The 24803-nt window shown below is 41.7% G+C and overlaps 1 protein-coding gene across 1 annotated transcript; it reads right to left on the bottom strand.

Moving 5' to 3' along the window:
• Window positions 1-17432: 17432 nt before the first annotated feature.
• GHSR (growth hormone secretagogue receptor) lies at window positions 17433-22598 on the bottom strand. Its single transcript, XM_012466678.2, has 2 exons — window positions 21760-22598; window positions 17433-19649 (listed from the first exon to the last, which is right to left on the bottom strand). The coding sequence occupies exons 1-2, from the start codon at window positions 22553-22555 to the stop codon at window positions 19345-19347; spliced, it is 1101 nt and encodes a 366-aa protein (XP_012322101.2). The 5' UTR covers window positions 22556-22598; the 3' UTR covers window positions 17433-19344.
• Between the last annotated feature and the right edge of the window lie 2205 nt (window positions 22599-24803).

Below are 24803 nucleotides of genomic sequence, written 5' to 3'. Positions count from 1 at the left end.
CCCGGAGTTACTTTCATGCTAGTTTAGTAGATTTCTTTCTTCTTCTCTTCTTTGCTCTGCTTATTCATAACTTCTGGTGCCTTAAAACTGGACTTGTACATGGCTTAAATTTTTTAACTTCAGCCCTGACTCCACATGATTTTAAAAGTCGAATGCTCAATACCAATGCACCTGGGTTTCTGATGATACTAGTTCAAAATCTCAAGAGATAATTGGCCCAAGTCATTTGCCTATGAATGACTTGGATCATATGATTATCACTGGTTCAACCACATGCAGCTAGAAAGAACAGATTTTCACAGTACAAAATGGCTGCTAGGGTCAGTTGTTCTGAGAATGGCCTTTGGTAGGGACAGTCCTCCTCTGCTCATGGCACAGACAGATGCCCTAAGACACATCATCTACACAGACTTTAATCTTCATTTTGTGTGTTGAGAATTTTGAAACTGTTCTTAGGAAAAGGATGAAGTATTGGTCAGCTTGCTTTCTTTCTCTCTCCTTCTTCCCTCCCTCCCTCCCTCTCTCTCCCTTTCTCTCTTTCTTTCTTCCCTTCCTTTCCTTTCCTTCCTTCCTTCCCTCCTCCTTCTTCCCTTTTCTTTCTTTCATTTTCTTTCTTCTTTCTTTCCTTCCTTCTTTCTTCTTTCTTTTCCTTCCTTCCCTCCCTCCCTTCCTTCCTCTCTCCTTCCTTCCTTCTCATTTCTTTTTTCTATCTTTTTCTTTCTGTCCTTTTTTTCTTTCTTTTACCCTTTTTATTGAAGTGAAATTCCTATAACACAAAATTCAATGGCGTTTAGTACACTCACAGTGCTGTGGGATAAGCCTTTTGTAACCATGTTGCATGCAGTTTTTCCAATTCTTGGATTTTCTTTCTTTCCTAAAAAATTAGTAAATGACATTCTCAGAATATGAATAACAATCATAATTGAGGAATCCTACTGTGTTACTGGCATGTAACTTGAAAGAAATTCATAGAGAGAGCTCATGTGAAGAGACTTCAGCTACTGGCAATATTTGCAATGTATCTAGAGTTTAGAGGTTCTTAACCCTGGCTGCATATGGAAAGCACTGGAAATATTCAAATTATTTATGCCTGGACTCTCTCTTTAGAAACTTCTATTTAATTGGTTTGGTACACGACCCTGGCATCAGTGTTTTTTTATAACCTCCCCAGGCAATTCTAATGTGAAGCCAATGGCGGGAGATAAAGGTATGATTGTAAATGGTTGCACTCGTGGCGAGCACACAGGAGCAAAACCCTGATTCAGAGATAGAGACCCAGAGAATCATTTAAATAGGAAGAGCAGACTTGAAAATGAAAGAGGTGAAGCAATCCAGGGAACAAGGGGGAAGGAAGAAAGTAGAGCCCAAGAGAGGCAAAGCAGTGGGAGTTGAGGAATCTTTCTAAAATTGTAGCCATGTAGAAACTTCTAGATTCTTGCAACTCCAAAAGTGATCTATGCACTGGCAGCATTGAATAACACATGGGGTCTTCTTAGAAATACAGCCTCTCCCGCCCACCCCAGACCCTCTGAATGAGACTCTGCATTTAACAAAATCCCCAGGTGACCCACATGCACAACAATGACTGATGAATACCGTCTAGATTCTAAGGGGAAAGACAGCAAAGCATTAACTGAAGGAGATAAATTTCTTCCTTTTCAAAAGAATGTGTTTAAAACAGAAAAAAACCTGGACTAAGAGTCAGAAGTTCTGCTATCTAGTCGCAGCTCCTCCACAATCAGCTCTGTGGCCTTTCATATTTTCCTTCATATTTTTTCAGTCTGAAATGCTCTTTCATTTATCAGTAGACAGTCATATGGCTTGAACTCTCAGTTCCTTCAGGTCTGTACTTTGAAAGAAACTAAAAGAAGATAAGGGGACTAGGAAGACACTATATTACACAGGCTGCTCAAGGAAGAGTTCTCTCTTTTTGAAATTGGATAGGGACAAGTTATAATTGCATATATTTATGGGGTACAAAATGACATATATACTATGTGGAATAACTGACTCAAATTCATTGAAATATCTACCACCACCTCAAATACTTATCACTTCCTCCCTGGGTCTAACTGAAACATTGTGTCCTTTGATGATAACATATCCCATTCCTCCCACTCCCCACATTCTAGTAAGCACCATTCTGTACCCAACTTCTATGCATTCAATTTTTTAGCTTCCACATATAAGTGAGATCATGCAGTATTGCTCTTTTTGTGCCTGGCTCATTTCATTAAGCACAATATACTCCAGGTTCATCACAAAGGACATAATTTCCCCTTTTCAAGGCTGAATAGTATTCCATTGTGTGTTTATAACACATTTTTAAATCCATTCATCTGTTGATGGACACTATTTGATTCCATAACTGGGCTATTGTGAATAATGCTGTAGTGAACACGGGAGTGCAGATATTTCGTTTAACATTTGGATTTCAAATCTTTTGGCTATATACCCAGAAGTGGGATTGCTGGATCATATGATAATTCTATTTGTAGTTTTTGAGAAACCTCCATACTGTTTTCCATAATAGCAGTGGTAATTTATATTTCCACCAACAGGGTACAAGTGTTCCTTTTTCTGCACATTTTTGCCAGCACTTGTTAAATTTCATCTTTTTGTTAATAGCCATTCTGACCTGTATGAGATAATATCTCATTGTGGTTTTAATTTGCATTTCCTTAATAATTGGGGTGTTGAGCATTTTTAATGTATCTTTTGGCCACTTTTATATCTTCTTTTGAGAAATGTCTATTCAGGTCCTTTGATCATTTTTAAATTGGGTTATTTGTTTTATTGCTATTGAGTTATTTGAGTTCCTTACATATCTGAGATATTAACCCTTTGCCAGATGTATGGTGATATGGTTTGGCTGTGTCCTTACCCAGATCTCATCTTGAATTGTGGTTCCCATAATCCCCATATGTTGTGGGAGGGACCTGGTGGGAGGTAATTAAATCATTGGGGCAGTTACCCCCATGTTGTTCTCATGACAGTGAGTGAGTTGTCATGAGATCTGATGGTTTTATAAAGGACTTTTCCCCCTTTTCTTGGCACTTTTCCTTGCTGCTGCAAGTGAAGGACATGTTTGCTTCCCCTTCTGTCATCATTGTAAGTTTCCTGAGGCCTCCCCAGCCCTGCAAAACTGTGAGTCAATTAAACCTCTTTCCTTTATAAATTACCCAGTCTTGAGTATTTCTTTATAGTGCCGTGAGAATAGAGTAATACATATCGCTTGCAAATATTTTCTACCATTCCATAAGTTTGTGTGTGTGGAGGCAAGGTAATGTCTTTCACTCTGATGATTTTATTCTATTTGATAGAAAAGTGTGTGTGTGTTTGTGCATGCCTGCATGTTCGTGCATGTGGAGGCAATGTCTATATAGGGAAGTATCTAGAAAGATAGTTCACAATGGTGATCTATTAGATATACACAAAAATAAAGATGATTGAATAATATTGATTGCCTGTCTCTCACCAGAATGTAAACTCTATGCAAACAGGAACTGGCTTTGCTCACTACTTCATTCCTACTATCTAGATACATAATGAATTGATCAGCAAAGCAAAGAAGAAAATACAGGGCCTATACCTGGACCAAATAATAGCTCAGATGATTGGAGTTCAAAGGCATGCAGGGAAGCAAAGGAGATAACAGTAGACATCTGAGCAGATCTGACTGGGCAGAGCTTTGGATCCCGGAGTAAACCTGGACTTCATGCTCCAGGAAATGGGTAGCCATTGCTTACTGAGATGAGGAGGCGGAGGATGAATTTTCATACCCCGGTCTAGCCTAATAGATGCTCTTCTCCATCTCTCACTATAAAACAAACTCTCCATGAATAAACAAGACTTTCACACATCTTCCAGGCTCCTAACTGATGGAGAGTTTTAAGCCAGTTAAGGCTTTAGGGCTTAACATTCACTTGCTGGTTGATGAAGGCCCAGAAAACAAAGTGAAAATGCTTCTATTTCCCCATTTCAATCTGTGAGCCACCATCTGCTACACTGATTCCCATGATGGCTGCCACAGTGAAGATAGAAAAGGAATGGCCCAGGAAGCCAGAGTCTCATTGATGCCAACACAAGATAGACTCACAGCCCTGAGGTCAAGAGAAACTTTGTTTCTGATACTTTGTCTTAAGCAGTGCTGAGACTCATGACTTTTTATACTAAAGCCTTGTGTAAGTGAGCACAGGCCACTGAATGGGTTCCACGGACCAACCCTTTGATCACACCACGCGTGGAAATGATACTGCACTATTTGTCTTTTCTCCCTTTGAGAAGTCCTTAATTATTATTGAAGGGAAGTTTCCTGTTATTCATCCTGTCTCCTTCAACCCCACCCCACCAGCAGACAAACTGGTCTTCCTTAAATGCAAATGCTACCCCTTCACTCACTCTCCCACTACAAACCCTTCGTTGACTGTACATAGCTTTTGGGATAATCATGCTGTCCCTGGCATAGCCCTCAAGGCCCTGCCTGTCTCCAGAATAGTGTCCACCTTAGGCCACCCTCTCTCTTGCCCTCTAGGCTCCAGCACTCTGACCTTCCTTCAGCTCCCAAACATGTCATGTTCCTTTCTAACTCAGACCTTTTCTGCACTGTTCTTTATGCCTGGAATTGTACTCCTCCCTTCAGCAATCCGGTCTGCTCCCACTCATCCTTTACATTATGGTATAAATGTCACTGCTCCAGGGATGCCCTCCTCAGTGTCATGCCCCAGACCAAGGGGGCAGAAAGAGGCTTTCACAGCATCTACAGAGAACTTCTCTACCATAGCACATAATTACCGTGAAATAATTATTGGGCAATTATTTATTCAACATGAGTTTTCCCTGTTGGACAGACCAAGTTGGTCCCAGCATAGGGCTGGCATGTGTGACCTTTTTAAACCTTTTTTTTCTCATGCTATTCTCATTGTACAATGTCAGTAGGTTAATAAAGAGTGGAGTGAGAGAAAGTGGAAACTGTGTATTTCAACAAGTTTGACTGTAAAGGGAAAGAGAGAGAAAGGATAGCAGCTGTACAGCACTGTGGGAGTGTCTTAACCAGCTCAGGCTGCCATTACAAAATACCACAGACTGCGTGGCTGAAACGAGAGAAATGTATTTCTCACAGTTTTGGAGGCTGGAAGACCAGATCCAGGTGCCAGCATGGTCGATGTCTGGTGAGAGTGCTCTTTCTGGCTTGTAGACAGCTGCCTTCTCACTGTGTCCTCATTTGGTGGAGGGTGGGTGGGTTCTGGTTTCTCCCTCTTCTTTTAAGGACAGCAATGCCATTATAAGGGCCCCACTCTCATAATTTTGTGGAAACCTAGTTACCTTCCAAAGGTCCCATCTCCAAATATCATCCTGTTAGGGTTTAGGTTTCAACATATGAATTTGGCAGGGGGTTGTCACAATTCGATCCATAGAGGGGATTAAGCAAAGTCTTTTTATGATAGGAAATCTTAAGCAGGCTTAAACACTGATGATAGATGCCAGCAGAGAGGGGAGGGATGAAGCTTCAAGGGGAGATGGGATAATCATGGAGGTGGGAGGGAAAAGAAGCAGTGCACTGATGGAGAAGATGTCTTTGTTTGAGAGGACAGACACTACTCCTGCTGTGACATGATCAGAGGAGCAAAGGGCATGTGCAACTCCAGAGGACCTTTTCCACGTGGTGGCAATGAGCCAAGAGAATTCTCAATGAATGGCTCCTTATTCCCTATTTGAAGTAACATTTATGGGTATCTGATGAGGGGCTGGTGTGGCTTGTGGCAAACGGAGAAGGTTTGAAACAGATTCCTTGAAGAATAAGAAAGAGAGCTGCTGTGACCTGAATGTTTGTGCCCACCCCATTTATATGTTGAAGTCCTAACCCCCAAGGTGATGGTATTCGAGATGGGACCTTTGGGAGGTCATTAAGTCATGAGGGCAACATCCTCCTTATTGGAATTAGGGTCCTTCTAAAAGAGCCCATGGAGTTAGCTTGTCTCTTCTGCCATGTTAGAAAACAGCAAGAATGCACCAGCTATGTGCCCTCACCAAACATTAAATTGGCCTTGATCTTGGACTTTCCAGTCCCCAGAACTGTGAGAAATTCTGTGTGGAGGGAGTAACAGCTGAGAGCCCTGGAATGACAGAAGGTTATGGTCACAGTATGGGATGTTTAGGTGCAAGATTTCAGAGGAGGAGAAGTTACTGGTGACACTGGTCCAGTGTAAAACCTTAGGCATACGTGGCTGAAGTGGAGAAGGGGTAAAGGGCCCGGAAATTGAGAAGACCAATACTGCAGACCAGTCCTTCCAAGTCAAGGGTCCAGTGCTTAGAGTGAGCCCAGCTGGAACGCCATCTTCCTTACAAAACTGCATCTTAACAAGGTTGATTTCCTTCAGGGGGGTTGCTTGTGCCACAGTGCTGGTTCCCCCATGTAGCTGTTATAGGTGCCAAGGAAAATCGTCAGTCACTCTTTCTCTCTTTTTGCCAATCAGTGCTACACATCTTGAAGCTCTTTTGGAGCTACAGATATAGAAAAAGATAGAGGAAGCGAGGCACTGATAAAGAAGGGTCACACAGCCATTGAAAGCCCAGAATTCAGGTGAAATTGGCATTGACATTTATCTGATATCCAATTCTTGCTCTTGGCTCCCAAGATTGAATGGAAATCTTTGCCTTGTAACAACAGTGTGTGGCAGACCTTCGGGAAAGGCTTCCTTTAGGGCCTCACACTAACAACACTGCTACATGAAGTCAAAACAAAGCAGTATCTTTATATTGATATCCTGAATGTTTGAAAATAATATCAATAAGAAAATTATTCTTGGCATATATCTGCATACTTTAATCATTTAGGTGGCCATATCTATCTGTAATACTGTATCACTTTGGGTCTGGAGGATGGTGGCCCTTTTCTCACAGCTCCACTAGACAGGGCCCCAGTAGAGACTCTGTTTGGGGGCTCTCACCCCATATTTCCCTTCTGCGCTGCCCTAGCAGAGGTTCTCCATGAGGGCCCCACCCTGCAGCAAATTTTGCCTGGGCATCCAGGCATTTCTATATATCTTCTGAAATCTAGGCAGAGGTTCCCAAACCTTAATTCTTGAGTTCTGTGCACCCACAGGCTCAACACCACGTGGAAGCTGAGGCTTAAGGCTTCAACACTCTGAAGCAACAGCCTGAGCTGTACCTTGGCCACTTTTAGTCACAACTGGAGTGACTGGGATGCAGGGCACCAACTTCCTAGACTGTGCACAGCAAAGGGAACCTGGGCCTGGCCCACGAAACCATTTATTTCTCCTAAACCTCTGGGCATTTTATGGGAAGGGCTGCCGCGAAGGCCTCTGACATGCCCTGGAGACATATTTCCCATTGACTTGGGATTAACATTTGGCTCTTTTTTACTTATGCAAATGTCTGCAGCAGGCTTGAATTTCTCCTCAGAAAACAGGATTTTCATCACATTGTCAGTCTGCAATTTTTTAAACTTTTATGCTCTGCTTTCCATATAAAACTGAATGCCTTTAACAACACCCAAGTCACCTCTTGAAAGCTTTGCTGCTTAGAGATTTCTTCTGCCAAGTACCCTAAATCATCTCTCTCAAGTTCAAAGTCCCACAAATCTCTAGGGCAGGGGCAAAATGCTGCCAGTCTCTGTGCTAAAACATAACAAGAGTCACCTTTGTTCTAGTTCCCAACAAGTTTCTCATTTCCATCTGAGACCACCTCAGTCTGGGCTCTATTGTCCATATTGCTATTGTCATTTTGGGCAAAGCCATTCAACAAGTCTCTAGGGAGCTCCAAACCTTCCCACACTTTCCTGTCTTCTTCGGAGCCCTCCGAACTGTTGCAACCTCTGCCTGTTAATGAGTTCCAAAGTTGCTTCCACATTTTTGGGTATCTTTTCAGTGGCGCCCCACTCTACTTGTACCAATTGACAGTATTAGTCTGTTTTCACACTGCTGATAAAGACATACCTGAGACTGGGAAGACAAAGGGGTTTTAATAGACTTACAGTTCCACCTGGCTGGGGAGGCCTCACAATCATGGTGGAAAGTAAGGAGGAGAAAGTCACGTCTTACACATGGAGGATGGTGGCAGGCAAAGAGAATGAGCTCGTGCAGGGAAAGTCCCATTTTTAAAACTGTCAGTTCTCATGAGACTTATTCACTATCAAGAGAATAGCATGTGAAAGACCCACCCCCATGATTCAACTATATCCCACCAGGTTCTTCCCAAAACACATGGGAATTATGGGAGCTACAAGGTGAGATTTGGGTGGGGACAGAGAGCCAACCTGTATCAGTCTCACTACTGCAAGAACCCACCCATACAGTAAGAATGGCACCAAGTCATTCATGAGGGATTCTACTCCATGGCCCAAATACCTCTCACTAGGCCTCACTCCCAACACTGTCACAATGGGGATCAAATTTCAACCTGAGTTTTGGTGGGACAAACTCAAACCGTAGTTGTGTAATTTTTGGCATGATCTTGGCTCACTGCAACCTCCATCTCCTGGGTTCAATCGATTCTCCTGTCTCAGCCTCCTGAGTAGCTGGGATTACAGGTGCCTGCCACCATGCCTGGCTAATTTCTGTATTGTTAGTATATGTGGGATTTCACCATGTTGACCAGGCTGATCTCAAACTCCTGACCTCAGGTGATCTGCCTGCCTCAGCCTCCCAAAGTGCTGAGATTACAGGTGTGAGCCACCGCTCCTGGCCCAATTCTTCTTTTTCTTTTTTTAATTGACAGAATATCACAACTTCTTTGGGTGAATTATGTGTTATGTGGTTACCACAATCAATTCCATGCTTGGATGTCTGTTTTATAATTTAGTAAAAACATTGCTTTTATCATGACACTATGTCCCACCAAAATCATATTTGTATTATCACACTAAATTAAATACATCTAACTTCAATGGAGATCTTTTAATAAAATTTCAGTTACGTTCTCAATAATGTAAAATATTTCAGTGAACAGAAGGATTTCCAAAAGGTTTATTTCAATTCCATCAATTGGCTGGAAAACTCAGTCCATTAGTGAGATTAGCTGATCTTTTATTTAAAGCATGTGATGGCATTGATATAAAGTTGACCTCATTTAACTGTGTGCCAAGATTGCCTTCTGACAATGGAGCCAACACCATAACAACTGTCATGAACTTTTTGTGCATGTGTAAGAAACTATAGACTCCAAAATGCGTAAAATTAATTTGAAAGAACAATTATTTCATTTAAATGGGAAAACCTGCTTTCCATACTGAAATTTAAATGTGCCTTCTGCTGTCCTATGTGTTAAATTGTTATATTTGGACATAGTTTTTATTGAAATAATTACTAACTTCAGTAGATTTTTAGCAAATATTTGGACCTAGTTTTTATTGAAATAATTACTAATTTCAGTAGATTTTTAGCAAAATTCAATCGCGTTATCATTTTAAAAAGTGTTTAGATTATCCTCTAGAGGAGGGCTCCTCAACTTTTATTTCCTGCACTTATTGCATAGGCACATAATCTATAATTTTTTTTTTCTGAGATGTAGTCTCGCTCTGTCACCCAGGCTGGAGTGCAGTGGCACAATCTCGGCTCACTGCAACCTCCACCTCCCAGGTTCAAGTGATTATCCTGCCTCAGACTCCCAAGTAGCTAGAACTACATGCACCTGCCACCATGCCGGGCTAATTTTGTATTTTTAGTAGAGACGAGGTTTCACTATGTCGGCCAGGCTGGCCTCGAACTCCTGACCTCAAGTGATCTGCTCACGTGGGTCTCCCAAAATGCTGGAATTACATGCCTGCCTATAATGTTTTTCCATTTTCCACTGACCCTACTGTCTTCTTCGTCTTGAAGATTGCAGTAAGAGCCATAGCAGAAATGCAGAAACAATAAATAGCCACCAAATATTTCTCCCATCAACAGCACCTAAGACAGAAAAATTGACATTTTCTAGCAGCGTGTGACAGAGCCCACTTTGTTTTCTTAGCAAGTGTTCTTGCATGCTTTCTTTGAAAAGGAGGAGTTAGTTAAATTGCCCCAGGAAAGTGTTTGAAATAAAGAGATAGATGAGTCAGGTGCAGTGGCTCACGCTTGTAATCCCAGCACTTTGGGAGGCCGGGATGGGTGGATCACCTGAGGTTGGGAGTTCAAGACCAACCTGACCAACTTGGAGAAACCCTGTCTCTACTAAAAATACAAAATTAGCCGGGTGTGGTGGTGCATGCCTGTAATGCCAGTTACTCGGGAGGCAGAGGCAGGAGAATCGCTTGAACCCGGGAGGCAGAGGTTGTGGTGAGCCAAGGTAGTGCCATTACACTCCAGCCTGGGCAACAAGAGTGAAACTCCATCTCAAAAAAAAAGATAGATGATAACTGGTCGTCTTTCAGATTTACTGTGCATTAAGGAGAGAGATCTGTTCACTGAACACAAACCTCACGTGCTGCTAGACAAGACCATGGCAGAAGCTGAAATAACCAAATGGAGATCCAGCAAGCTCACCCCAGTTTACTTTAGTGCAAATATTAATGATCTATCTTAAAACAAATGAAAAAGTCCAGAACAAACGCAAATTAGATGGGATGCCCAACTGCAGGAATAACCAGTACTATTATAGACAAAGGGGATACATTGTTACCCTCCCAAGAACCCAGCCCAGCTCAGTGTTGTTGGGAGCCACTACCAATTGATGGGAGTTGATGCACTGGAGGAAACTCCCTAAATGAAATTCCTCAGCCTCTACACAATCACTTTGGAGGAATCTCCCTAAATGAAATTCCTCAGCCTCTAGACAGTCTCTAAAGTGTTAGTGACTTGGATTCAATCTCTTCGAAGCGAACCAGTGAATCTCTATATTCTAAGCATTTTTACATAGGGATTAGAAGAGTTCTTAACTAGAATTACTGGTATCCAATGTGCTCCATTCAGTCTTTCAAGGATTGTGACTAATGTTTGAGCCACACTCAATGTGCTGGGAGCCAGGAAGCCACGCTATTGCATCCTCTGCACTTCTGATTTACCAGCCAAGTTCTTTGTTCCCAAATTTGTCTAAACCAAATTGCCCTTGTTATTGTAACTATTTACTCAAGAATTATTTACTAATTTATAGTGAACTGATGAAATGTGACTGCAAAAAAGAAAACGGTTCTTTCTCTGAAACCTACGTCAAATTCCTTGGAAAGTCTTAAGAAAGGCAAATCACTAAAATGCTTATTAAAGTAGATATGGGTGAAACTACTGTCAAAATTGGGGTGGGAGGGGATCCTAAAACTACAAGATTCTGCATTCAGATTTCTTCACATGTTTTAATTTCTTGCTCTACTTTAAAGACGCTCATCATAGATGGTAAACAACCTAACAAATTGTAGAAAAAAACAGAGCATTTATTGGGCTCCTCTGTGTACCAGACACTGTCCCTTTACATATTGGGTGTCATCGGATCCTGTCAAAAACCACACAAAGCAGGTAGTTTTATGATTCCCATTGTACTTGTAAATCAGCTGAGACCTACAGAGGTTAATGTTGAGTATTGCCCATTGTCACGTGGCTGCTAGATGCTGAAGCCGAGAGTAAATTCTATAACTGTTTGGCTGCAAAGTCTATGCATACTTTACTTCATGTGCTTTGTTCCTGGAGCATAAATCCTGAAAGAAAAAAATCAGTCAATAAAAGTTCCGGAGCAGTTAATCAGGTCTGGGTAGGGAACAAGTTACCATGAATAGAGGTATGCTTGCAGGAACCCAGAAGATTCTCAAGGCAATTCCCTTTACCTCCTACCTACATCCTCTTCCATCTTACATCGCCCGAGCCTGAAATTATTTTTTATTCTGCAGATAGAGGGACAAATGCCCCCTAGGAGAGGAGCCAAGAGTTCGCAAATTATATCTGCTGCATTTGACGAAAACCGGAGAGTGCCTCGTCAGCACCACAGGCAGAGCAATTACTAAACTTTGCCAAATTTGCGGCTGCTTTTATCAGCCTCTCTAAAATTCTGTAAACAATCAACAAAGGTGCTGCAAGACCTTCCCAGCTGGTTGGGGAAGGTGGAGATGCTGGAGAAGTGTTCTAGGCAACAGAGTACCTAGGAAAGGGGGCACAAAATAGGGCCACTTTATACTTAGTGCTAAGTAACCAAAGGATCACTGTGGCCATTTAATGAGCACCTACTAGGTGCCTGGTACTTTATATGGGTGGAGGTTAAGGAACTTGCCAAAGCCACATAGTTATAGCAGCAGAACTGGAATGCAGGCCTGATGCTGGCTGGCTTCCCTCTCCCACCACCACCACCTCCCTGAGACTGTCACTGCTAGGGAAGAGCAAGTGTCCCAGTGAGGACCTGCAGAGGCCCAGAGCTCAGCATTAGTGCTGGACATGGAATCTGTCTCCCTGAGGGCCACAGTCCTCACAGAAGCCAAGCAAACCCAAGGTCCCAGATACAGTTAGAGGCTGAGAGCAGAGAGCAGGATCTGCAGCAGGGCCAGGAGAGAGGCCAGTCTCTGTCTCGTGATAAATCATTCTGCCACTTTCCATTATTGCGAGGATAATACACATGCTCTGTAGAAATGTTGGAAACCATGGAAAAATAGAAAAAAGAAAACATTTCAACCAACCAGAGTAACACTGTTAATCCTTTAGTATACTATATTTTTTCAACCTCTCTGGGAACACGCATTTTTTTTAAGATGGGACAATATATGTTTTCCCTTACTAATATTGGGTAAACATTTTACCCATTTATTATAATTCTTTTACAATATCATTTTTAATGTTTACAATATCATTTTAATATTTGCATGGATTAAATGAGGACATAAGACCCTAACTAGAATCCAACTCATTTGGGGCCAAATTTTAGCCCTACCATTTCCTAACTATGTGACAAAACTTCTCGTCTCAATGACTCCCAGACCCCCGCTTCACACACCCACGGGTATAACAACACAACCTCTTCCTAGGTATGTTGGAAAGATTGTATGAGAAAATGAAAGCATTTAGCACAATGTTAACGATTATCATTCCTGTAATTTGTCTAATAAATTCCCCATTCTCAGATATTTGGATTTTTCAGGTTTCTACAATTACAAATAAGATGCAAGGAACACCGTTACAGATGATGCTTCTCCATAATCATGCCTTTGTGCTTCTCCATAATCACGTCTTTGTGCTTCTCCATAATCACGTCTCAATATAAAATTACTGTATCAAAGGGGAAACATTAAGAATTTTATACATACTGTCAAACTATTCTTCAGGAGATGTGTATTGATTTATAATTAATTTGATGGCCTCTTAAGGAAGTTGGTTGTGAAATCAGGAACTGATGATGAACTGTGAATCCAGAGGCAAGGGACAACCAGTCTTTGTAGATGACCCCAGAATGTGAGACCTGCTGAGAGGTCCTGCTGCCTACTCTTCCTTTGACCTCAGAGTTGAGTCTAGCGTCTAGTGAGGGGATGGGACTGAGAAACTGGGATGGGCCCTGGCTGGCATTGAATTAAAGAAGAGGTGGATTGCAGGTGTCAAAAGATACTGGAGAGGCCGGGCACGGTGGCTCACGCCTATAATCCCAGCACTTTGGGAGGCCGAGGCGGGTGGATCATGAAGTCAGGAGATCAAGACCATCCTGGCCAACATGGTGAAACCCCATCTCTACTAAAAAATACAAAAATTAGCTGGGCGTGGTGGCACATGCCTGTAGTCCCAGCTACTTGGGAGGCTGAGGCAGGAGAATTGCTTGAACCCGGAGGTGGAGGTTGCAGTGAGCTGAGATCGCACCACTGCACTCCAGCTTGGCGCCTGGCAACAGAGTGAGACTCTGTCTCCAAAAAAAAAAAAAAAAAATACTGGAGAAAGCCTCAGTAGATCCATAAAAACCAATCCCATGATTTGCTTACCTGGATTACTTTAATGCATTACAAATTATTGACAAGTCTTTCTTAGACATTTTAACTTAGGTGATTTTTAAAATTGTAGCTAACTCAAAACAGCATACATGTATAATTTTGTCTTATGTAGAATACATTGAATTTTTGTACTGTGACTACCCTTTATTCCGAGATTACGTCCTTTACATATTTTTTTCTTAGTTTATGTTCTTTTTAAGATGAAATGATGGTGATACTTGGTGTTAGAGCATTTTAAAATCCCCTAGTTGGCAAATACAGTTGGCTGTTTCCAATTTTAGCTTTAAAATTTTATTACCCCCGGAATCCATGTGTCTGGAAGCTAATGACCAGGTGACACATAATCCAGTCCTTACACCATTGTTTTTCTGAAATTCGGTGAGTAGCTACTGAGTCCAAGGCGAACAGATATCCTTTCCCTGACCCAAAGAGCTTATGGTCTTTGGATCAAATATTAGTGCTACACCAGGAAGGGCATATTGGCTCTGGAGTGACAGGCTGGAAGGGTCAGAGAGGTGTGAGAGCATGGAATCACAGTCCATCACAGGGTCCCTTACTCTTCTTAATTCTTACAGGAATTGTTTAACTCACTATTCACTATTGGAGCCTTTGGGAAATAAAATTTACTGTAACAAACACCTTCTCATAGGTGGAAAATACATATTTCAGGAATTAAAAGGACAAAATAGAACTCAATCTGAGACAAGAGTAGAGGTAAAATATTCCAGACACCAAGTTTTATAACCAAGTGGAGGAAGTCAGCCATATGCTTTAAAAATATATTTATTAAGTAATTGTTTGGATAAGAACACTCAAAGGAAGGAACACCTGTGTGTAGTTGCACACCACAGGTACATGAAAGCTATAATAGACTCTTCATTAACATTCAGAAAATCCCTAAAGAAAAAGAATTGCAAATCAAAACATCATTAGTGACATTTATGACACATTATAACAACACAAATCAACCACGTACGAGAATCTATACAGACGTAGAATACATCATACATCAGTGAGGGGACTAGGCTGTTTGGAGATATAGATGTAGATATATATGAACAAATGTTTTCTAGTATACTAAACCTATAGTGGTAAAAGTGAAAAACATAAATGTTTTTAGTTTGAGCAGAGAAATGTTTTAGATTTAAGATGTTAAAGACATAGGAAATCTTTCAAATCATTCTTCCTCAAAGCTTTCTCTGTGGCTGGGGGAGAGAGGAATTATGGAAAGAATAGTTGTATACATTTTGGTGGAACCTTCTGAACATTTATACGAGGCACGCTTTTTGAGAGTTTTATTGGCTTGCCAGTTTTGGTTGGTAGTTCTTGAGCAAAGGTATATCCTGTGTCATAGCATAAAATATTAGTTGGAATTCCGGCAAATATCCAGACAGTTGGGAGGGGAATAGGCATGGCGGCTTTTTTTTTTGTTTAAGGATAATGATAATTCTGTCAACGAAAAGCTGGCCTCTAGTATCCTGTAAGCTGAAGTTCAAAAGAAAAAATACCACAACAAGCCTCATCCAAACTTTCCCCTTCATGAGCTTCAAACTCAGATTCTTATCAAGACTAACATGATGCATTCATTTAATGTGGATAAATAAGTGATGTTAGCTTAAAACAACATCTATCACTAGCACATTGTTTTCTGCTGATTTTGACTAAAAGTTCATTCTCTAGATAAAAAATATCTATGTTGTGAATTCACGGAATTAACATTGGTCACTAATCACCCAGTTAAGTTACAATTGTATATATTCTGGCTGGTGTTGCAATTTAAATTGCAAAAAAAAAAAAAAAAAAAAAAAAAAAAAAAAAAAAAATAGGCTAATCTTTAGCTAATGAACTATATTAGACATGGTTTATCTGCTAATGACATTATCTTTATTCTTTAATGCCATTACTTACAAGAGATTTGGTGTTTGTGAAAGCAGAAAGTTCTATTCACTTACTGTGACAAGAAATTTTGACATGTAAATATATATATCATGTTTTGAAGATATACATACTGCTTTTTAAAAGACAAGAGAGATTTCAGGCACCAGACTTGCAAAAAAAATCAGTTTTTTTAACACCAAAATTCCAGTATGTGGAAATTAAAAAATAGCAAAAAAAAAAAAAAAAAAGCTAAAACTGTCAACATTGAACTAAAAATTACAGAATGCTTGTAATGATATGAGATTCTTAATAAAAGTATTAGCATGAAAAAGTGGAAATTCAAGTCAAATCTCATCACATCAACCTGCACTGCAATAAAAAGTTGACTATAAAATCATTTTCAAGGTGTGGCCAGGCACTAGAGGTGTTTCTAAATCTCATTACAGTGAAACTTCTAATTTTGAATAATTATGGCAATGAATGTATAAAGCAATTACTTAAAAGTTCTTATGGTCAGGTGCGGTGCCTCACACTGTAATCCCAGCACTTTGGGAGGCCAATGTGGACAAATCACGAGGTCAGGAGTTCGAGACCAGTCTGGCCAACATAGTGAAACCCTGTCTCTACTAAAAATATACAAAGTTTGCCAGGTGTGGTGCTGTGTGCCTGTAATCCTAGCTACTAGGGAGGCTGAGGCAGGAGAATTTCATAAACTTGGGAGGCGGAGGCTACAGTGAGCCAAGATCATGCCACTGCACTCCAACCTGGGCGGCAGTGAGAGACTCTGTCTCAAAAAAAAAAAAAGTTGTTACTTATATAACAGTTACTCCCTGTAATGAAAATTATCCAACACTTGATTTTGTGCCACAGTGTAAGGTGTGGTAACAAACACCTCATTGCAAGATAACCAGGAAAATGGAAACCCAGAGTAAAAATAAATCACTTTACTTTCCCTACATTGATGAGGAATGTGTTGAGTGTAATTACCGCTAGGAGACACATTAACTGTGTCTACAAAATTGAGCAGTTGATGGAGGAACAGCTCATCTTGAATTTATTTTTAGCCAAATACACAGCAACACAATGGGATGAACAGCCAGCCTCTCGATCCAATGTCACCCTGTTTACTTCACAATTTAAAGAATTTATCAGTTGCCTGCTGCAACATAACACACACACATGATTGTGAGCTTCTTAAGGATAAAATCCTTGGCTTATTGATTGTTAGAGTTTAGAACGTATCAGGCACATACCAAACAATGTTCCTCAGTGTAAGTTCCTCCTTTCCCTGAGTTTTAAATGATTTAAGGAGTATGATAAAATAAAGAAGCTACAAACAATAAAAAGGCAATGGTATAAGAAGACAAATTAAAGATCTCTTTCTCCAATATATTCTCTTGAGTTTCCAGATAAATACCGGTGAAGGACAGTGGTGGTCCCTACTACGTTAACTACTCCCTGGAAGTGAATTAGGTCAAGACATGAACCCACAAGAGACAAGGCTAAGCAATGAATTAAAAGTTGGGATTTTTTTTCTCCAAAGAAATCAACTGTGTGATGGAGGTCAAGGTTTTCTTGTTTGTTTCTTCTCAAGTAGGATGTATTTGTAGACAAAAATTTTCTAAGGCTTCAGGAAGCTGAACTTCCTCTTTAGGATTTATTGGGCCTCTCCAGGTCAATAATGCTCAATGCCCTAATTAGTATCCCATGGACTTAAATGAGTCAGTGTTTCTTTGTTTTTTTAATATTGATGCACTCTTAAGAATTAACTAAATAATCAGCTTGCTAACGTTCTGTATTTAGACCACATTGATGGTGCAGTTTTAGTGTCAGAATGGATCTCAGAAATATTTTTCTAGAGAAATAATTCTAATTATTGTGTTTGAATGATTCCAAACTAAATAGTCAATCAATTATTTTATCATGATCATCTTTCTTTTTGATGAAGGAAAAAACAGTCATGGCAGGAATTTCCCTAAATGGCTCCATCCATTCCATAGTTGTGAACTAGTAACTTCATGAAGGAACTGCTTAATGACTCAGTATTGCACAGGATTATGAAAAAGTTACTTTTGGGTTAATACCTTTAGTATGCAAGAGTTGATTAAATAGGAAGCAATGCCAACATAAATGAAAATTACATACTTATAACCAAATGTACAATTTTTAGTTGAAGATACCTACTCATTCATAATTACAATTAAGAAAGAGTCTGGAAATCCAGGTGATCATATCTATCAGATAAGCAATTGGATATAAGCAGCAAAACTAATTTGGAGACAGAACACAACATAGGTACTTTAAAATAAATGCCTGTAAGATCTTCGAAAGTTTTTACTATCAATAAGCAGTAGCATTTAGAGGATTCTGAGTTTCACATGGGTCTGCCTTCATCACTTGAAAAATTTCTATATTCATTAACTTTCTTGTAAGCTTGCCAGAGTACGTTACAAATTATTCCCTTATTCACAAATCAAAGCCTTATGATTGGCTTAAAAACCTTTGTTAAGCCATATAAGGCAGTTTGTGATTACCTACAAGTTTTATAAAGTTCCATTTCCTGAATATTAACACATGCAACTCAATTTAAAAATGTATGTTACACATTTCATATCCATTCTCTTCTGAGCACACAGAACAGGACATTTAGGTATGATTTTTTAGTATTCATCACTCTGAAAGTCGGCTGTGTGAACATCACTATAAAAATATTTTAGGAAAAGGGTATTTATTTTTAAACATTTTCTATAACGTGAATGATAATTTTGTATATACTCTAGAACCACACTGTTCTGGGTGGTAACCTCGAGCTATTGGATACTTGCAATGTAACTAGTGCAACTGAAGAACTGAATTTTTAACTTTAATTAATTTTAAGTTTAAAAGTTTATAGTTGTTTCAGTTATTGGAAAAATTTTAAGTGTGTTTAGACAACTTAGGTTGTTGAAACTACATTTTATGTGTAAATTTTATGAACTCTAAACACATCAAATATTACTGATGAAAAGTTAGTGTCCAAATTGAGGGAATCTGTTAAGTGTAAAAAGCATGCCAGATTTCAAAGACTTAGTGTGAAAAAAAAATGTAAATTTATTTTTAATAATTTTTTCATGTGCCTTATGTTATATTTCTCTTGGACAGCACTGCTCTAGAGCTTTATGAAAATTGCTGGTTTTTAAAAAGTTACGTTTTAAAATTTTTATTGTAATGTCATTCTTTTAACCAAATAATTTTGATCATTTGAAAAAGCAAAGCAAATGTCTTTACCCACCACGAAGTGCCCTAATTGCTCACTCTGCACTTCCTCCTTTCTCTGAATTGCAAAGCCCTCACCAGCACCCACAGCAGAATGAAAAATCATGGGCAATGAATATGCAGAAATAGTGTATGAGAGCACTAATAAGTGTGCAATCAAATCAAACTGCTCGCACCCTACAAATGATGTCTTTTTTCCCTCCCAGTTGTTTCAGGGATCTACATGTTCCTAATTCCAAAATTAACCTTCAGCTTCCTCCCAAGTTCTGCTGTGCTATGGCTTCTGGTTTAGAATAAGCAGTGACTGTAATAAGCAATGTGCTAGGTCATGTATTAATACTAGATTCTGTCCAGGCCCGAGAACTTTCATCCTTCAGAGTGGAGAGCTTTCTCTGGGAGAAGGGTTCAAATCCCAGAAGTCTGAACACCGCCACCCGGTACTTCTTGGACATGATGTTGTACAGAATAGGGTTGATGGCAGCGCTGAGGTAGAAGAGGACAAAGGACACGAGGTTGCAGTACTGGCTGATCTGAGCAATCTCCAAGGAGCCAGGCTCAAAGGATTTGGAAAATAAATATCGCCCTACGTGGAAGGGCAGCCAGCAGAGGATGAAAGCAAACACCACTACAGCTAAAAGGACAATGGGAGAGAGATAATCAGCTCAAGAATTGTCATAGCGAATCACATTCTATTTTTAAGACTGTTTTGTTTCATGGACTATGACCATTGACTTCAGAGAAACATTGTGTTCTGTTCTTCCTCATTCCTACATTTTAACAAAGATTCAGTCTGTCTGGACCAACAGTTCAACAATTTTTACCGAGCTTCCCAGTCATTTCTATTTAACAACTACCTGAGTGATTTTGTGTTGACTTGACATATTGACTCAACTGACTAGACCATTTATTCACAATAGTCCAGCAGTTGTTACGTGTTAGACACACACACAAAGTTGTTGTATCCAACCATAGCTGTGTATCCGAGTCTCCTGGGGCACTTTTGCAAACAATGCAGATTCCTTGGATGTAGTATAGACTCGGTCAATTTAAATATCTAAGAGGGAGATCAGGGGATAGGCTTTTCCTTTTCTTTTTTTCTAAAGTTTCACAGAGGATTGAACATACAATCAGGATTAAGAATCACTGAGATGGGTGATTCTATGCCACCTACAATAGATACAAGTAAGGCTGTTATTAAACCAATTCATATAAATTATCATCCATCCAAGTCTTCATTTTGCCTGTGTAAGATAATTTTTAACAATGTCTAAGTTTTTAGGTTGTTTGAAATTCAGAAATCAGGGAAAAATAATAGCAAATAATTTTTTAGTCTTTGTAACACTTTAGTGATCCCCGTCAAATTGTCCAGGAAGAAGAAAGTTAACATTGGTTTTGAGACATCAATGAGGAAATTAATGGCTTGAAAATAAAATTGGAGGAAAGTATTAAACTCGTCCTTAAAACTAAGTTTATAGTAGCAACTTAACTTCCACAATGACAATCTGAATCTCATAGGTGACAGCTTAGAGTCCTCTAACACTAGTGGGCTTAGAACCTATGAGTCATATCATGAGAATCACTGGTCCAGAAAATAAAATATTTGACATTCATTGAATAAACTCTATCACTTTAATATGCAGGATCCAGGAATTGTAAAATTGGAAATATGAAATCATCCTGGAATGACTTCTAAGAAGCCTTAAAATATGTCAGTAAACATGAAGTCTTGACTATAATATCTAAATAATAAAATATACAGACCTTGGTTTTGAAAATGCAAATAGAATTAATATTTTGCTGGGATATAAACACATTTTTTATTACTCACTTGTACCAAACACATATACTTAAAGACACTGAATTTTTGCAATAAACGTTCTGCAAATCCAGTTATGACATTTTACCCAGATGTTCCTGAAGGGTCATTTGGGGAACCAGTAAATTCTGTTGGTTTCCACAAAGTCTCTTTTTCTCCTGTTGGAGCTTTGTTTATTCTACTTTTTCTTTTCCTTATCCTACTCTATCCTACCTGAAGAGGCAGGTAATCATGAAAACAAATGAGACTACCGATTTGTCACTGACTTCCTTACAAAGCTGTATAAACAGCAACAGGGTAAATAGAATTGATGCAATTATCTGAAAAAATGCAGAGCAGAAAACAAATCACAATATTGAAAGAAAAATGAATAATCTCTAATAGGTTTATCCAAATTGATCATGTCTTTGGTTGAATTTACCACTGAATATTTTCTAGATCCAAGCCCTGCTTTTCTTAATGTAACTTAGATATCCACAAATCCTATTTAAGGCAGGAAGTCAGTCCTCACTTTTAACGCTTAAGACCACAATAGACTTTTATAAGATATCTCAATTTTAAAATGTAGTTTCTGGGCTGATATAAAATTCATTTTAGGGAAATACAAATGTGGGACATTTTTGCATGAAAGAAGGAACAGGAAGAGACACAAAGAGATAGAGACGGTAAGAAAGAGTCAAGACACTGACAAAGGGGGAGGAGAGAGAGTAACAGAGACAGAGAGATGGAGAGACCAAAGACATCACTCAAGAAAGCAAGGGGAGAGAATAATTGAGAGACATGCAGAGAGACAGAGGCCCAGAGAAACTGAAAAAAGAGGTAGAGGCTCAGGGGGAAATAGAGATGGAGACTCAGAGAGAAGGGAGAAGGCACAGGGAGACGAGGGGACCCGCGAGAGAAACCTCGAGCGCGCTCTGAGACCCACCCAGCATTTTCACGGTTTGCTTGTGGTTCTGGTCCTTGAGCGAGGCGCCCACGGCAGCATCGCCGCGCCTCCTCCGCCACAGCTTCCTGCCGATGAGACTGTAGAGGACCGTGAGACAGAAGACAGGAAGGAAGAAGAAGACGCTGGACACCCACACCATGACTGTGAGCAGTCCAGAGCGCACCGCGAACTCGGTGGGGCGGCATTCGCTGGTGTCCCGAGGGTCGGTCCCGTTCTCGTGCTCCACCCCGACTAGCACGAAGATGGGCCCAGCGCTGCAGAAGGCCACTGCCCAGATGACGAGGATGACCAGCTTCACCCGGCCCTTGGTGACCACCACCTTGGCCCGCAGCGGGAAGCAGATGGCAAAGTAGCGCTCGACGCTCAGCGCTGTGATGGTGAGCACCGTGGCGTAGGTGCAGCTCTCGCTGACGAATTGGAAGAGTTTGCAGAGCAAGTCGCCGAAGTTCCAGGGCCGGTACTGCCAGAGGCGAACGAGGTCCAGGGGCATGCAGAGGAAGATGAGCAGGTCGGAGAAGGCCATGCTGGACAGGTAGAGGTTGGTGGTGGTGCGCAGCTCGCGGAAGCGCGACACCACCAGCATGGTGAGCAGGTTACCAGCGATGCCCACCACGAAGAGCGCCACGCAGGTGGCTGTGACGCCCGCCAGCAGCGGCGCAGTGAAGGGCGGCAGCAGCTCGTTGCCCAGCGAGTCGTTGCCGGGGGACGCATCCCAGTCCAGGTCCGCCAGCGTGAGGTTGAGCCCCGGCTCTTCGCTGGGCGTCGCGTTCCACATGCTGCGGGCTCAGCCGAACAGGCTCTGGGACGTGACAGCGCTGGGAGACTGGACCGAGCTGGCTCCCGAGGAGGTCCCCTTAGGCGCGGGAGGGTGCGAGGGAGGAGCGGGTGCAGACGCGTAGGGAGGATGCTTGGAGGAGAAAGAGGGAGTTGAGAGGCAGAAGCCGAGGGAGGAGGTGAGATGGGGACGTGGAAGAGGGAGAGAGACTAATGGTCAGTGGGCGAGTGACCCACTGCTTTCTCTGGCACCTCCCCTTTCCCCCACCATCTCCCCCAAAGTTTCTCTCTCCCAACACAGCCTCCGGCCGGCGCCCACACACATACCTGTCACCAGCCCTGCCTTGCATTCGCGTTCTCGCTCCAGCTCCATCTCGCACTTCCCAAAGCGTCCCAGCGCGTGGGGACCGCAGGGACCAGGCGCCGCGAAGCGGGAGCGTGAGGAGCTCTCTCCGGAGTCCTGGGCGACGCTGGGCTAGTGTGCCCCGGAAGAACCCGGGGGTTGGGGGTGGGGAGAACACCTTTAGCAGCCGGGACCTGATTTCTTCTCCACAAGGGCTAGAGCTGGCTATGGCCCTGGTGGGAAGAAAAAGCGAGCTTGCCCAACTCGACTTGAGAAGAACGATAGAGAGAGAGAGAAAAAGAAGGACCATGTGTTTGTATCCATATCGATGAGCACCGAAGAATAATCTCACGCAGTTCTAGAACTCAGGTTTAGCGATGTGACTACTTGTCCAAGGTCACACAGCAAGCTGGGGTCTCGGGGCCAGTGTTGGATCTCCCACTCGGTTTGGACTTCTGAGCGCATAGGGGCAAAATATATGAATAAACCCTGTCCTGAATCCCAGTTTTTTGTATGACTTGGTGGTGATAGAGGGTCTACTGTACGGGGAGATTACTTTGCTTGATGTAAACCTGGTGGCGGGGTGCCGAGGGTGATCGGGGAGGGAACAGGAGAAAGGAAAAAGGCAGAGTTGGAGGTGTGTGGAGCCAGCAAGAAGAGGCTATGAGGCTGGCACGTGGATAGTGTGCAGGAAACATTTTTTGAGCATCATGGAGAGAGATCAGCCATTTGGTAGTCGTGTTCCCTTGGGCAAGGTCTTCAACCTCTTGAGCGTTACTTCTTTTTCTTTAAATTGCAATGTTTTGTGCGGACCACTGAGGGTGAATGTCAAGTGTCAGGGACCGCCGGAGGCACTCAATAAATAGTAGATGCCTTGCTGTTGAGAAGTAGAAGCTGTGCCGGTGGGAATAGGTCAAAGGCCATCCCTACACTAGCCAGGTGGCCCTCAGGAGTCTGTGCGTCTCCTGCTTAGAGCCAGAAATCCACACCCGAGGACGTGAGACTGCCGGTTGCCAGGGAATTCACAAACCCGACTGGCCCCTCCTGGCCCACCGACTTCGGGATCGCCCCGAGAACAAGTTCAGCACCGCGGCCAGCGCCACATCTCTCCTGCACAGCGCAGCTCGAGCGGCTGCTGCGCGTCACTCTCACCTGTTTCAACTCACGTTTCTAACGCCTCCGTCCTACCCCACGGAGGAGCAGGGCAGACTCCCCCGAAGCACAGGCCGGCGTTAGCCACTGCCTTGACCACACACATCGGCGTTCACCCGATGAGATGCCACCTACTGTGTATGAGAGTTTTCCCCTCAGCTGAACGCGTTTGTACGTGCCTTTCACAGACAGTTTGCGCCACCTCTACTACCTAAATTGTTAATGCTTAAAAGTCCACAAAGACCTAAGACTGAATGTGTGCACGTGTGCGTGAAAGATTCCATACAGTAAAAGACTACATGAGAGAAGTTTCACACAGGAAATTTAACATAGCGGCTTGGTTGTCGTTGGTGTGTTAGACATCAGATCAAATTGAGGTTTTGTTGTGTGTGGTATTTTTTTTTTTTTTTTTTTTTTTTTTTGAGATAAAGTATCTGTTGCCCAGGCCGGAGTGCAGTGACGTGATCTCTGCTCACTGCAACCTCCGCCTCCCTGGTTCAAGTGATTCTCCTGCCTCAGCCTTCCGAGTAGCTGGGACTACAGGGGCCCACCACCACGTCCGGCTAATCTTTTGTTTTTGTTAGTAGAGACGGGTTTCACCGTGTTAGCCAGGATGGTCTCGATCTCCTGACATCGTGAATTGCCCGCCTTGGCCTCCCAAATTGCTGGGATTACAGGCATGAGCCACCATGCTCGGACCCATATTAAGTTTTTAAAGCATTAATTTCAGACTACTATTTTAAAAATGTTACAA

The sequence above is a fragment of the Aotus nancymaae genome, unplaced genomic scaffold (assembly GCF_030222135.1).
Source record: "Aotus nancymaae isolate 86718 unplaced genomic scaffold, 86718_ANA_hifiasm-v0.15.2.pri h1tg000019l, whole genome shotgun sequence".
Lineage (NCBI taxonomy): Eukaryota > Metazoa > Chordata > Mammalia > Primates > Aotidae > Aotus > Aotus nancymaae.
Note: the sequence above shows the minus strand (reverse complement) of the source record. Positions and strands in the feature narration are given on the sequence as shown.